This window comes from Muscardinus avellanarius, assembly GCF_963383645.1.
Source record: "Muscardinus avellanarius genome assembly, chromosome: 7".
In the NCBI taxonomy this organism is placed as follows: Eukaryota; Metazoa; Chordata; class Mammalia; order Rodentia; family Gliridae; genus Muscardinus; species Muscardinus avellanarius.
The window spans coordinates 105,674,540-105,690,179 of NC_137793.1; the positions used below are offsets into that span (position 1 = coordinate 105,674,540).

At 45.1% G+C, this 15,640-nt stretch overlaps 1 protein-coding gene across 1 annotated transcript in view; it reads right to left on the bottom strand.

Annotated features, from left to right (window-relative positions):
- Window positions 1-15,640, bottom strand: part of CACNA1E (calcium voltage-gated channel subunit alpha1 E) — a gene marked incomplete at both ends in the record, with an annotated part of 387,788 nt that overhangs the window by 82,132 nt on the left and 290,016 nt on the right. The window contains 6 exons of the mRNA XM_080698762.1: window positions 93-223; window positions 1,915-2,027; window positions 2,770-2,979; window positions 4,507-4,596; window positions 5,231-5,284; window positions 10,624-10,739. Coding sequence (XP_080554888.1) covers window positions 93-223; window positions 1,915-2,027; window positions 2,770-2,979; window positions 4,507-4,596; window positions 5,231-5,284; window positions 10,624-10,739 — 714 coding nt within the window. The remainder of the gene's footprint in view (window positions 1-92; window positions 224-1,914; window positions 2,028-2,769; window positions 2,980-4,506; window positions 4,597-5,230; window positions 5,285-10,623; window positions 10,740-15,640) is intronic.

Sequence of the window (15,640 nt, forward strand, 5' to 3'; positions counted from 1 at the left end):
AAGAGAGAAGCGCTCTGGTGTTCTGCACACAGTCACCAGCTCTCCTTGGGCTATGGTGAAACTGAGACTTTCCCCTTCTCACCCAGCTCCACCTCCAATCGGCCTCCTGTTTTACAAGGGTGCCAGAGAACAAATGAGACTCTGCCCCTCTTGTTCCGCTGCTCTCCACATCCCTTCCCAACTTTAATTTTGCATGATGAATATTGGTATACTGATTCCTGACCTTGGTGAAAACAATCAGTCACCACTTGTCCACAAATTTGATAACAATAGCTATTCTTGCATTCAATCATCTGGAATAAACAAAGAAGTGGGACTCAAACCACAGAAACCAATTTGTTTTTTTTTTTCTTTGTAGTACTGTTCTCACACACAATAGGCAAGTACTTTACCATGGAGCTACATACTCTGGCCCTTTTTATTTATTCATTTATTTTATTTTTTGGTGGTACTGGGGATGGAACCCTTCTACCTCAACGGTCTTTCTTAAGCCAGAGAGGCTGGCTTCGAACCTGCGTAATCTTCCTATCTCTGCCTCCCAAGCGCGAGGATTACAAGCGTGTGCCACCACACCTGGCCTTTTAATTTTATTTCACACAGGGTTTGGCTAAGTTTCCCAGGCTGACCTCAAAATTGCAATCCTCCCGTATCATCCTCCTGCGTAGCTGGGATTATAGGCATGCACCACCACCCTTAGCTTGGAAACCAATTTGAATTAGTACAGACTGTGTTCTAATATAGAAACCTCAGAGAGAGTCTGCTTTCATCATCTAACAGTTTGGTGTTGACAATAATGTTTTGGTCCCTAGTATATTAAATATCACTTGGTCACAGAGGTCCCACAGTCCACAGTGTGACAGTCATTGTTGACATAGATTCTGATTGCTAAAGGAAGGAGCAATTTCAAATTAACATTTCAATTTATTTTTGTTTTAATTATATGTGTATCGATTGTCTACTATGCTCTAGACATTGAGCGGGGAGAAACGACAAAAGTTCATGCTCACGGAGATGCTGAAAAGCACGTACGTGAGGAAAACCAGGTTAAAATGGTCTCTCATTGTTGTGCCTGAAATTGCCTCCACTCAGAACCATATGTTCCAAGAGGAAAATGTAGATTGGAAAGTGCTCAGAATCCTTGAACCTAGCTGAAGTGTTGGCAGAAAAAGAAGTGGGCTTGGCAGAAAGAGAAGTGGTTCAGGAACCCAAAGTTCCATAACCTCATTCTGCTCCTAACCAGGTGTGTGAACGGAGCATGACACTCTCTGCTTACTTGTGTGTGAGGGGGAACGGTGGCTAATTCCTGACACCTAGTATGGTACCCAGGACCCCTGTAAGTAGCACAGGAAGAAAATAAGTATGGGAATGTACCTTACAGATTGCAAGCAATACACGCTCCTAGAAATTATGTAGAAAGTAAACAGTCAGTTGAAATGTTCTATTGCAGGGGCTTGTTAATGTAAGGGCATGTGTGTCTACATGAGAGTACATCTCGATAGTTCTACCAATTTAAACTGAAGTAGAAAAATCAAACAAACATTAACATTCTCTTTCTTACAGAGCCACCTCTAGAATTATGTCCTTGTCCTCCTTGCTCAGACGTCCCCCAATAATAAGTTGTTTCAAAACTCTGGCTATGGGTAGCTTTGTAAAATCCCATTGAGTTGTACACTTTCTCTTTAGTACATGTGTTATACATCAACAAAAACAGTTTTGAAGGAGCTTAAAAAACTCTAAACAAGCCCTGGCAGGGCGAGGATCCGCTCACATCTGAACTCGCTTTCGCTCCTCTTATCCATTCTCCTTTTACGAATTCTGACTTCAGTAATTCATGCTGGGTAATGGCGCAGGCTGCTTATCTAAAGCCGCAGCACATCAGCACGGAGCAGGACAGGCAGGCTTGTGAGGACTTACCCCAAAATCAAAGCAGTTGAATGACGAGTGAAAATAAAGGCGAGGCCCCATGCCGTACATCTTCAGGGACATCTCCAAGAGGAAGAGTCCCAGAAACAAAAATTCTGCATAGTCTGAAAGTATTAAAAGAAGAAGCATTTGGTCCACAGATGGCGTGGCCTCTTTGCATGCTCCACCCACTTGGTATGGGATCATACCACCACACTGTGAGGACATTTGGTGGCCAGGTCAGGTCTGTCCTGGGCAAAGCCTTATGAAGTCTGAATACTCTAAGAGCCTGGATGGGTCTCAGGCCCCCCCCATGGGTCAGCTTTGCTGGCTTTCAGCAGATGGGTCTGTCAATGGTCTTTAACTCGAGGATAGTCCCCGGAGGAAAAGGTAAGGACTTCCCTGTGGCTCTGAAGAAAGAACTGGATATCCTGTTCCCACACCCACCCATAGTTGTCTCCTGATGCTCACTCCACCCAGTGACAGCTATATCTAGGGCTGACCCCCAAGTTCCTCCTTTGGTCTCTTTGAGGTCTCCATTGCCCTATAAACTTTCTCCTAAGACTTTAGTAATGGAAGCTCCTTATACCACTGAGCCTCCTTAAGAAGGTCTTCAAATACCTCGTGTAACACTACCTAGTTAACTCATCAGCAAGGATCTGTTTAACTGACTCAATATTAACTGAATGCTGGGAACCAGTCATGTAATAAGCCAGCCTGATGTAGACAACTTCGGCCTCCTTCACAGTATAAAGGGGAAGTACCAGGACTCCCGTCAGGTTTAGCACACCCTACCTTGCTCTCTTCCATTCATTCACACACCACTGAGCTGCCCACAGGAGGGGCCACGGGTCTCTGTGCACTTACAGAGGAGGTGAGTGAGCCACTGGGGCTGGTTGTGATGGACGATGGCCACACAGGCGGTGTTGAGAGCCACAAGGCTCAGGACGATCCAGTAAAACACCTGGGATTTAACCATGTGGCGGATAGAGATGCGCAGAAGCCTTTCTTTGTGCCGGAAATAGGAGGCTCCATCTACCTTGGTACTCTTGATGCTGGCTCGGGCGAGAGGTGTGCCTGATTGGGGAAATAAGGACGAAGAATGAGGCTACAGAATATCCCGGAACCATCCTCCACAGCCAGGCGGCTTCCAAAGGGCAAGATGGGTGGGTACTTGAGTCCCAGGACAGGTGAGCACCATATTGTAGGCTTGGGCCATCCCTATAATATGGGCCAAGTGGTTCCACAGGCAGAGACCCCATTTTTCCTTTCCAGGAATTCGCAGTCCTGGGAAATGGAAAGGCAGGACACCAGGCAAACACCCGGCATCTTGAATCCTAACAGGATCGTGTTTACGTGTGTGACAGATTGGGCTTCTCTCTGCCCTTTCCCCTTAAATCTGTTTCAGGCACTGGAATCCTTCTGCCGCAGGTGTGTTATTTCTGCCCTTAGGGACATAAAGCAGTAATGAGCTTTGTAAGTCTCCTCTGCTTTTAAGAATGGAGTGAGATCCTGCCCTTCTTTTTCTGGAGAGGAAAAAAAAAAACCTACAAGAATCTGTAAGAGAACCTAGGATTGAACTTCAGTCATATCAAAGGGCTGTGACAAGTAATTAGTTTATAAATTCACATGATAGACGTAGGTGGGTGCTATTACAGTTACGCAAATGACTCCAAGATCTCACATCTGGGTCACTAGAAGCAATAGGTCCTCAGGACCCTTTGAACAATACGAGTTAAGTATCCCTTATCCAAAATGCTTGGAACCAGAAGAATTTCAGATTTTAGGGTTTTTTTCCCCTAGATATTGGAATATTTCCTACACATAAGGAGATATCTTGATATCTTGGGGATGGGACCCAAATCTAAAAATGAAATTCATTTATGTTCCACACACACACCTTATGTATATAGCCTAAAAGTTATTTTTTTTGCAATTTTGGGGGGGTACTCAACCCAGGGGCATTCTACCTCTGTGCTACATCCCCAGCCTGTTTTGTTTTGTTTTTTGTTTGTTTGTTTGTTTGAAACAGGGTCTCACTAGGTTGTTGAGCCATGCTAAGTTGCTGAGGCTGGCCTCAAACCTTCGATCCTCCTGTCTCGGTCTCCCAAGTACTGAGATTATAGACATGTACCACCATACCCAACTTTGTGTAATATTCTGAAAAATTTTGTGCAAGAAACAAAATTTATTAAGTGTGAAATTTTCCACTTATGGCATCAGGCCCTTGCTCAAAAAGTTTGATTTGGGAGCATTTCAGATTCCCAGATTTTTTGGATTAGGGATGCTCAACCTGTATCCCAAAGGGGGTTCTTATTATCACACCCAGGAGAGAGAAGATACCTCTGTGAATGAGATACAACTGCCAGACTTGGAGAATCCCTAAAGCCCATATTTCATGTAAACAACATCCCCTGGTCCTTCTTTCTACTTATAGAGAAATCTCTGTCATCTATACTAGATCCCCACACCTTCCCTCGATTGCACCCCTGAATTCTGGATCCTTTGGGTTCTTTTCCTCCTGGTGGTTCTTCTCAAATGACAGGGTCTTCATTTTCATGGGAGATCCAGAGAAGTAAAAGAAGATCTAACTGGATCACTCACCCACAGAAGAGATATCAACGCAGTGTTCATCGCTGGAGTCTCGTGTCATGGCCTCCGTCCGGCTCCTTTTGATGGTGGCCCTTCGAAGCACTACGCCAGGGAAGGGGAAGGCCAGTGAGAGGCCACAAGTACACCCAGATCCTCCTGGTCAAAACTTTGAGGGCAGTAGGCAAGAGGCCTTGTGACATAGGTGTCTGCCTTTCATACCGGAGCCAGGGTGATAGAAAGTAGAAACTCAAACTGTCTACGGAACCGTGAGTGCTCAATAGCACCTGCTGAAACACAAGGGCCCTGAGATCCTCGCTAGAGCTCCTCTCAATGCAGGAGGTAAACAGACACTCCTCATCTATTTGTCCTAGCTCTCCAGAAACAGTGCCACTTCCCAGTAACAAAGGCGGTCCCAAGATGTGCCCCACAGACTTTTCCAAGAAGATCCCTATATGCACCACTGGTTGGATGACGGTCTTCTCATTGCCTGGTATCAATCACCTGCCCTGGAACAAAGCAACTCTTGGGTTTCATTTTCATCACTTTAAAAGGCATTTAAATCTGTGACTCAATTCCCTTCGTTGTAAAGCGTGAGGGATTTTATTACAGAGAGACTCGCGTTTCAAATCCCAGCGCGCCCCTCTTTTCTTTCCTTCTCCTCCTTTGACCAAGAGAGATTGCCACCGCGTAAGAGGGGTACACGCAAATGGAGCGTGGCGTTGGAGCATTCCCTTACCTTCTAAGGCGGAGGTTCCAGCGTTTTTATTTTCTTCTGCAAGCATGACTTCCTCTAGAGGGAAACAAATGGTTTAGTAAAGTACCTGTAAGTGCCAAATTACTGTGCAAAATGGAAATTCCTTCGGGGACAGCACTGGCTTAGGGCAATGGGAAGGGGGCTAAGGGTTCAGGGCTTGTCACAGGTGCAGAAAGAAACTGAGCACCACGCGGGAGCACAGGGAGCACAGCAGAGCAGGAAGGAGGAGCTCAGTGTGCGGAGGTGGGGTACAGCGGGCGAACGGCAGCTTTGCCTCCGATGCCCTGGTTGGAAGAGGTGATCTTTTTTAACTAAGGTCTTCTACATTATAGGAATAAAAAAGTCCCATTTCTACTATTTCTTCTATCTAGGTTGCTTTTCCTCCTAACCTTGTAAACCTTTCTGTAGCTGTGGAAGCTTCCTTATTTTTTTCCTCTGTGTCCCTGAGGCCTATTCCTCATTCAAGAGGTAAGCACATGTTTGGGGCTCTGTCTTATCCACATTTTTTAAGAAAGAGGCAGAAGAGGCGCTTAAAGGTCATCAAAGAGAGGTGCAGGGTTTCTGGGCTGCTTCCTCATGTCCTACTATCTCTGTCCTGCCTTGATTGAGCAGAGCTAAATTAAGAGCCTTGGGCTCAATGTAAATTTGTCCCTCTGATATGTACGTATGTATATATATGTATTTGTGGGGCTTTTTTTATTTTGTCTCTAGTTCCTGGCACAGAGATTTTTGTTTCTATGCTAACGATATGACTGGTGGTGGGGAGAGAGGTCCTGGATATTTTAAGGATGGTGGATAAACCAAACACATAATTAGAGAATTAGAAATTTTAGTACCTCTCCCCTACCCCACCTCTGGGGGAGAAAGAGGGGCTGGGATGGAGTTCTATCACCGATGGCCAATGATTTAACTGAGAATTCCTATGTAATGAGATGGTCACAAACCCCTTGATAACAGGGCCCAGGGAGTTTCTGGGCTGCTGAAAACATCCATCTGCTGGGAGGGTGGTGAGCACCTACCCACACCTTGTCTTGTGTATATGGGTATCTCTTGTATGGGGTTTTTTCCCAAGTTGTATCCTATATAAACCACTATATATTATTTTTTCCCTGAGTTCTATAAGTCATTCTGCCAAATTATTTAACTTTGGGGGGGGTAGAGGCAGAGACTATGAGGACCCCCAAATTTGCAGTCAGCCAGGTAAGGGAAAATGAAGGTCACCTGAGGCCTCCTTTTTGGTATCTAGAGAAGAGGAAACTTAATGGGACAGATTGAGCCTTTAATCTGCAAGATCTGTGCTGGTGTTGGGCAATGGTCAGTATCTTAATGTAATTAAATTGTTAAACACCCAGTTGTTGGAAAAATGGAGGACTGGTCAGTGTTGGAGTGAGGTATTTATTTCTTGGTGTTTAGAAAGGATACCACACATCACCCAATTAGCCCTTACCCAATTCCCACCCTATCCCCCCCCTTCTTTCTCTTGTTTGGCTTAGTGTTTGACTTTGATATGTTTGTGAATGTACTTCATGTACATTAGGGTATTTCTCCTCCAATCCCCCCCCAGTTAGGTCACCTTATTTATCCATCTATAGTTTCTCCTCTGTCTAGAGTTCCTCCTATGAGTTTATCCTATGACCCATTTTCTCTCTACCTCTTGTACTCCATTGAGATATACGACTACAATGCACCAATGAAAAAAATTTAAAAAGAACTAGAAATGGTAAAGAAAAAAAGAAAATAAGAGTCAACCCCTCCAAAAAAGGATACCACACTGTTCCTATGATTCTCCTCTTTTGGTCTCCCCCGAAGCAGCCCTGTGCTCCAGTAAGGTGCAACCCATCATCTGAGGGGCACTGTTTTCTACTAAGATTTGTTGCAATAAACCTCACTAGCATCCCTGCAAAGCTACTAATAAAATAACCCTTTTGCCCCAAAGGCTGTGGGCTGTTGAGTGGCCCCCTGCGAGTGACATGGGTGAGTTTTGACTTTTCCATGCCCTCAGTAGATAACCAGAGAATCGGAGGCCTCATCAAGGACTCCCCAAATCCTAGCTGCTGGGTTTTTAAGCAGACCCTATTAAGCACCAGTTTAATTCAAGGACTTATAACAAATGAAAGGACAAGTAGGAGAGAGTGAAGCCATTACCGTAATTCCACCTGAGTATAAAACAGAGTACAGAACGTGTCTCCCAGGGTGGGGGGGACGTTCGAGGCTTGGACATTGCTATGCAGGATGCATTATGCCAAGTCATAAAGGCTTAGCTTTCCTTTTTAAGTACAGCCGCTGGCAAAATGCTAAGTTAACAGGCTAAGTGTTATTGGTGGGGTTCTCCTTCCTGCAGACATGCAGGGTTTTAAAGGCCTTTTATAGCACACGCTGTTTGGAGGCCATCATTTTTAAATTGGGTCCTTGTTAAAATGCTTCATAGCAACATGAATTGCCTTAACCAGAAGGTCGTGTTTGCTATGCATAGGGCCTGGCTCTGAGGCGGGAAGGTCTGAGAAGCCCCCAAGCAGATGGAAGGTGTGTGGTGCTGCTGAGGACAAGCTCAAGGGCTCTGGATGCGCTGAAAATGTCCCTCCCCCCACCGATGCGGCTTGCCAAGTTCGCTTTCGAACTTGAGTGTCTTTCCAGGGAAATGTAACCCATATGTCTCTGATTCACTCGCGCTCCATTTGTAAAGGGAAGGACCAGGAAGCACAATTTGACGTCGCAGTGCATCTCTTTTTTCTTAGAAGGAGAGAGCTGGCTTTGCTGTTTGGAGGAAAGGGAAGCCTTGGAATTTTGCAAGTATCTGAAAAGCGCAGCCACAAAGGAACAGCACCCCCTGCCCGTGACCCTGTGTGGGGTCACGGGCAGGGCTGGGAAGAGTCTTTTCTGGGTCTGCTGCCAGCTCACTCAGCGCTCTGTCAGATGGCTGCTCTGCTGAGGACAGGTGGGAATGTCAAGCTGCCTGCCAGCCTGGAGGCAGATCTGCTCACCCTCCCAGGGTAAGGCAAAGTCACCAATTGGGAAGAGGTAGGCAAGACTCATATTCACCTTATCCCCACCTGGCAGCCTTGGAGGGTGAAACGGGAGAACCATCAACATACAGTGCCCATGCTTCCAGAAGCAACAAGGAAACGGAGCTGTGGATGTCCCAAACGGGGATGTGTTATCTGACTTTCAATCATACATGTGCTCTCTTAGCCCTTATAGATCATCAGAGTTGAGAGCTTCTATGTGCTGGTAGTCAAACTGAGAGTATCACAGGCCCCTTCCAAGGCTCCCGTGGAAGATAAGGCTGGGACGACTCAGCTTCAAATCATACTCTGCATTTTTGGCGGATGCCCTTATATGTGCACTACACTCCCTACCGAGAATACAGAAAGATGCTGACTAACATCATGTGTATTTTCTTTTATTTTCTTTTAAAATCACGCTTTGTTCTAAAAAGGAAGATGAAGATATATAATGCCCAATGCCAGCCAAACTTTAAAATAATAATGAAAGCAAATGCATCCTTTTTATTGACAGATGCAGGATGACTGATGGCTCTCATAAGTAGCTGAGCCACTGCCAAGCTCAAAACTGGTGGTTTTGCGCCTTCATAAAATCATGACAGGTTTGGGCCTGTCCTCACAGCCAGGCTTGCACTGTTCCTGATACTGGGCCCTGGAGTGAGAAGTGATAGTAGTGCAGGGCTTAGGACAACACCTGTTCACATCGTCATCTCTTACCTGATGGTCTCGATGGTGCTCATGAAAAATGCTGGGACAGAGCACACTGCTCCTTTGCTCCTGGGAAAGGCCAGAGCTCTTACACTGGCTCAAAAGCCCCTCCCCGCCCATCCTCACCTTTTATTTTTGGCCCCTCCCCTTCTTCATTTCCTCTGAAACATGTTTCTCCCAGACCTCCCTGCGGCCCACTACCTCATCTTCTTTAAGTTGCCCCACAAATGGGCCCATCTTGACCGCTCTATTTATAACTACAGCACATCCTACACCCTCTAACCCTGCCTTGGTCTGTCTTCCCACTGCAGGTACTGAATAAAAACCCAAGCATTGACCAGATCAATTCTATTTTGTCATTCTCTGACACCATTTGCCTCTTGACTTTTTTTTTTCCCCTTCTGGGCCATTCTCCTCTGCAGTTACCTTGGATTTTAGGAACAATAGGTCTCAATGATAGATACATTTTGGTCTGACAAAGAACCAAAACTACCCCCTAAGAAATGGCCAGACTTACAGGAGAGATGGGATTGCTCTAAGTAGGATCAATCGCCCCATGATGGAACCCAGGTTGCCCCTCTAAGTAGGAGTGATCACCCTTGATGGGAACTGACTTACCATGATAGTCCTCCTGGGGCTTCACAGAACCAGTCCTGACATAATTATCACCGCCATGGCCTGACCAAGATCACCTACTCTTCCAGTTATCCAAACACCCAGCCATGCAAGGCCTCAGTCCTCTTTTCTTTCTTGATATTTTTTTCTTTTTCTTTTTGGCACTGAGGATTGAATCTAGGACATTCTAACTTTGAGCTACACCCTGTTCATTTTCAAACAGGGTTTCACTAAGTTGCTGAAGGTCTTGCTAAGTTGCTGCAGCTTTTCTTGAACCTATGGTCCTCCTGTCTCAGCCTCTCAATTATTGAGATTAGGAGTGTGTACCACCATGCCCAGCCATTGTCTCCTTTTAACATAAAACCATAAAGTTCCTGTCTGTCCCCTTGAAGACAGCTCTTAGGCTGTTGAAACTTCTTATCTGTTCTTGCCAGCATGGGCACACTTAAATTTTTCCTGCCCTTTGCCTCGGCTTCTCTCTTTCATTGGCATATTGGAGTGGGTGGCTGAGCCTCGTCTGTTGGGACTTCTGGAGCAGGTGCCTTTGCCTTAAAACTCCAGTAACATTATCACTTTTTTTATAAGTTCACCCTTTACTATTTTGCTTATTGCTTCCTCCCCCAACTGGAGAAGAGTGAGCTCAAGACAAGAGCTCTGGGGAACTGGTGGCCCATTTGGCTCATTGCTCCATTCAAGTGTCTAAAACAGAGTCAGGCACAAAATAGGTGCTCGGCATCTATTTTCTGAATGTATGAATTATTAGCAATAAAAGAAGATGAGGAATATGAAACATCACCAGACCGACTGCAGCTCTCGGACTGGGTTTTACTCAGCACATCTTGCTAACAAGCCTGCCTCATTAAAGACGTTTGGTAGAAGAATAGGGGCAGTCTGACCCCAGAGGGAGGAAGTGGGACCAGCAGGAATCCCAAGCATTCTCAAGGCACCCGGAGCTTCTCTTTGCTCTAGTCTAGGCTGCCCTTGACTGGAAGCATCCGGAGGGGCTGGGCTGATGTCTGTGCTGCTGTCCACTGTCTCCCAGAAACTCACCTGCTTTGTCTATCCAGGCTCGGTAGCCATTCAGCTCACGCTCAATCTGCTGCTGGCGCCGCAATTTCATGAATGCTCTTCGATTCTCCACCCTCTCTCTCTCTTTGGCAAATTCCCTGTGGACGAGAAGGGTAACAGTCACTGGGCTTGGACAGTATCGTGACAAAGAGAAGGGGTCAAGCAAGTAAAAGAGAATGTTTGGACAGGTTCTTCGGTGCACTCCACATACACTTTCTCTTGTCTCCAGTTGTCTATGATCTACTCTAAGTGTTCAACAGAAATGAACTGAACTTCATTCAGTTTATACAGGAAGCCTGCCCAAATTACTACATGCCAATCAGGACCCACACCCTCTGCTTGCTCTGTTTTAAAAGGGACTTTCTTAGCCATGCGGCCAATGACGTTTAAACATGCCATGTTCCATCTCTTCAGCCAAAATAAAAGCCCTTAACCCTCTTGAGGCATAGCTATCTTTTATGTTTTGGGTAACAATAGTGACTAATGTATATATTGAATAATTATTGGGTGCCAGTTCTGTATATCACACCCATGTATATCATTTAATACTCATAAGCATCCTATGAAGCAAGCACTATTAAAATTCACATTCAACAGACAGAGATGCCAAGACTTCTAGAGGTGAAGTAATTTCTGGAATTTTAACTCTGACCATAATGTTGTACTATCTCTGGTATCCAGTATGCTGTGGTGCTCAGTAAGGATCACCACTAAAAACTGGTGGCACTGATGACTAAGAGGACTGATGTGTTTTTGAAGATGACTGGTGTCATTTAAATAGGAAGGGAGGGCCTGGCATGGTGGCATACACCTGTAACCTGTACTCCCCGTTCTTTGGAGGCTTAAACAGAAAGATTACAGGTTTGAGAACAGCCTCAGCAACTTTAAAGGCCCCCAGAAACTTAGGTAGAGCCTATTTTAAAAATTAAAAATAAAATAGGGCTGGGGGTATAGCCTTGGGTCCAATTCCCAGTACAACTAAGCTCTAGGGGAATCCAGAAAGGTTGAATAGGAGCTCATATTTTGAGCAAGATTTTATGAAAGGAAGATCTTAGCAGGACCAAAGGACATAATAACTCTGAGCATCTGGAGTAAGCATTGTCACCAGCATCTCTATTATTCACCTTGGAAACCTGAGCCTAAAGGATGTGATGTGACCCTTTGGAAGAGCAAGTGTCTAAGGCCACAGAGCCAAGGAGAGGAACCATGACTCTCAGATCTTCTAAATTCCACCCTCTTTTACTCTGTCACTTCCTGCAGCCATCTCCCCACCCTCTGCTGGATGAAGTACTAAGTGTGGCCTTGCATAGCCTGGGCTCAACCTTTCTCTTCAAACCTCATCTCCTCCCATTCCTATCCATGCCTTGCCTGTACATTTCCCCAAATGAGATGTGGGCTTTGAGGCTAGTTCACAACCTCTGCCTGGAATCCTGCCTGACTCTGCCAATGCTGAAGGCCAGGTTGCAATGCCACCATGCCTACTTAGCTTTTGCTCACCCACCATGCCAGCTCTCCTCTATGTCTTTAGAGCTCCCCTTCCAGCTAGACCTTTACCATGGTCAGTTGTATATGTGACTGTCTTTCCTCCTACTGGAGCTTTCTATACAAATACTCTGTATCTCACTCAACTTTCTACCTTCCTAGACTAGAATGGGCCTGGCACTAGTACATGTTCAATCAATGTTGCATTATTAAAAATATCAGCTGGGCATGGTGGTCAACCCTTGTAATCCCAGGTCTTGGGAGACTGAGACAGGAGGATTGCAAGTTTGCAGCCAGCCTCAGCTACTTAGTGAGGCCCTCTGCAACTTAGTGAGAACCTGTTTAAAAATGAATAATAAAAAATAGGGCTGGGGTATAGCTTAGAGGTAAAATGCCATTGGATTCAATCCCCAGTGTTGAAAAAAAAATATTCAGGCCAACTAGATGAGCATGCTGATAGCTCTTTCTGGTTCCCAAGCTTAACAGAAGGAGCATTCCGTTTCTGCACTGACCTCAAAGAAGCCAGATGAACCTGGAACTCCTAGACACTGCTACTGCTGTCTCTCTTCATTAAACTCCACGACAATCTCTGTAGAAATCTTCTATGATGTGTAAAGCACGTCACCCATAGCTGGCCTCCCAGGATGACAGTGTAGCTTGATATCCAGTGGCTAAGCTGACAGACCCCAGTATAATCTCCCTGTGTATGTGGAAGTTTCCTGGTCCTGGGTCTTAGCAGTTGGCTTCCCTGATCTCCTCTGCCACTTAGATGCCTCTTTCTTCCTGACTGGCCTTCCATTTGGGATTAAGATGCCCAGAGCCTGGCAGATAAGACTGGACCTTTGACAGGAGCCTCTAGCTACGAAGAGAAAAGCAAAGAATATATCTCACTGGGGACTCCTTCTAACCAGCTCCTGGTACCTTGGCAGAGGAGGAAAGACTTTCTGTTTATTAGGTGGCTTTCTCTGTTTTGTTTTGTATTGGGGAGCATAGGCTCTGTAGAAAGTCTGACACCTGGGTCTTCCTCACTATTCTGGCCCTTCCCTCATTGTCAAAATTAACTATTCTTACAGTTTATCTCCCCAACTAGTCTGCAGACTCCATGAGGCCAAGCAGAGCCTGACTGGTGTCACAAACCAATAAGGACTCAAGAAGTTTAACTCATACTTATACTCTATGGCCTGTTCTAATGGGAGAGGCCAGTATAAAAACAGAACATTAGGACCAGCTAATGTTGATATAACACATTTAAAGTTAACACCAAATAACAAATAACTAGTTAACAAAGAAGTTTCATGTAAATAATTTCATTTATATTTTCAGAAACTCTGGGAGATTCAAGAAGGCCACTAGCCCAAGATCAGCCAGTTAGCAAGAAGTGAAGCTGGAATTCAAACTAATGTCTTCCAATTTTGTTTCCACAATGCCTCAGCTGTCTTTCCTGCTACCTGGAAGTCAACATTTAAAATGTACAAAAGAGATTTTGTTTCAGCCAAAGGTTGAAGAAAAAGACTATAAAAACAAAGGTTGTGTGTGTGTGTGTGTGTGTGTGTGTGTGTGTGTGTGTGTGTTTAAAGGGGGCTTTTCATTGAGACAGCAACATAAAAATTCACTGGTACTAGAGATCTAGAGTAAAATTCATAGCGTTAGTCAAGCCAGTGATGTATTGCTTGACTTTGTGCCCATATCATGGTCACCATTTATTCATGTGCATATTCCATTCTGGAGGGAACAAATAGGATTCAGTGCCATTACATCCAAAAATAAGTGAACATCTAACCTTAGATTTTGCATGTCCAATAGGCTCTTAAGTATACAGGTGGTCAGACCTGGAAAGGGAAGCAGGTTCCATTCACTGATCCCCTTCCCTTATCCTCTCTCCTTTTCACCAGGAGAAGAGGGTGAACTGGGGGTTACTCAAATGATGATGCTTTTGTAATGATAGAATATATTACCTTGACCTCACTTAGTACCCAAAGAACCACTTCCAAATTCCTTACTAAACTGGGTAATCTCTAAAAGGGGCCATCTGAATATCTCAGTGGATCCAATTCCCTTGGACCGAGCCATAGGGAGTAGATGCATGTTCAAACCTCCAAGGTCTCCTGGAATTGGCCTGAATATTAAGGTAAAAAGGGCTTGCTACCAGCCCCTTATCATTTGCTTCATCCAGTGTTTCTACCCATAGAGGTAGCAGAGCTCAAGGTGAGATGTATATAGACTTCAGAATTCCAAACAGGGAGAACAAAAATCCCCATGTGATGTGGTAGAAACACCACCAGACCTACTCTCAGAGCTGGGTATCCAGGTATCCTCTGCCGCTCATAAACTAGGCAACAACTCTCTCAGGATCCTCACCAGCCAGAGCTGCCATCAGAAGGACACTCAAAAACCCTCTGTTTTTAACCAGGGGCAGAAACCAACCTACTCTAGGGGTCCTAACTGGATTTTGTTATGAGATTGTATGATGACAAAGATCCAAGCTGTGTTTCACCATAAACATAGCTCCTTAGCAAATTCTGCTATCCATAATTTTAGCTGCTCTTACCCCAAGGACGAAAACATGCAGCGTCTCTTAAGACACACCCAAGGCTTGGTGGGGGTTATGCTTGGATGAGCCTCTGTTCTGGTCACCACGTATGTGTGCAGAACTTCAGCTTCTAAACCTCAGTGGTGGGATCTGAGAGGGCTGACCCCCTTCCACTGTAGGCTTCAGCAGTTTTCTTCTTTTATACTAGTCACTGAATTAACATTTGTGACTGCTTTTGTTTTCCAGCAGTTTACACGAGAACCATGAATTGCGAAAATCAACTTTTCACATGCAGACAAGTCTATATTATTCACAAGAAGACAAAGTGGGAGAATTATATAGATAACACCAGATAAGGCAGAATGTCCCCAAAATTCATCATATATACCTAGAGAGTTGAAGAGGAAAAAGGCAGTGTTCTCTTCCAAATCATGTTTAGGTGAATATTAAATCTGATTTTTATTTTATGAATTTATGAACCTATAAAGGAGCCATTGCCATGGATTACTGGCAAAGTGGCCAGTCTGTATAGTCATAAATTAAGGTGACTGGTTTCAGCTCTTAGGGAAATGATGGGAGGGGCTTGGGTCATTCACAGTTATAGAATTTATCACAATGTTACCAACTCTTAGGGAGTAGAAGGGGGGTTGTTTATGCTGAGGTCAGCTCAGCATCACAGAACACCTGGGCAGGTACCTCCAGGTTTAAATAGTAAGGAAGATGCTCTGAAATATCCGCTGTAGCAAGAAACCCTCCGGCAAAGGACTGTTTGGATCACACAGCCTCTAGCTCTGGAATGCTCCTCCTGGCTTGGTGCATAGGGAGCTTTGTTTATTGATGCAGAGGCTCTCGTGCTGTCATAGCAACTGAAAGGAAGACAAAGCCCGCCAGGATGGGCTGGCCCGTGTGACTCAAAGATCTGTTTACCCACACTCCTGCACACGCATGCATGCTTCCTCACACACACATTGGCACGGGTACACACGC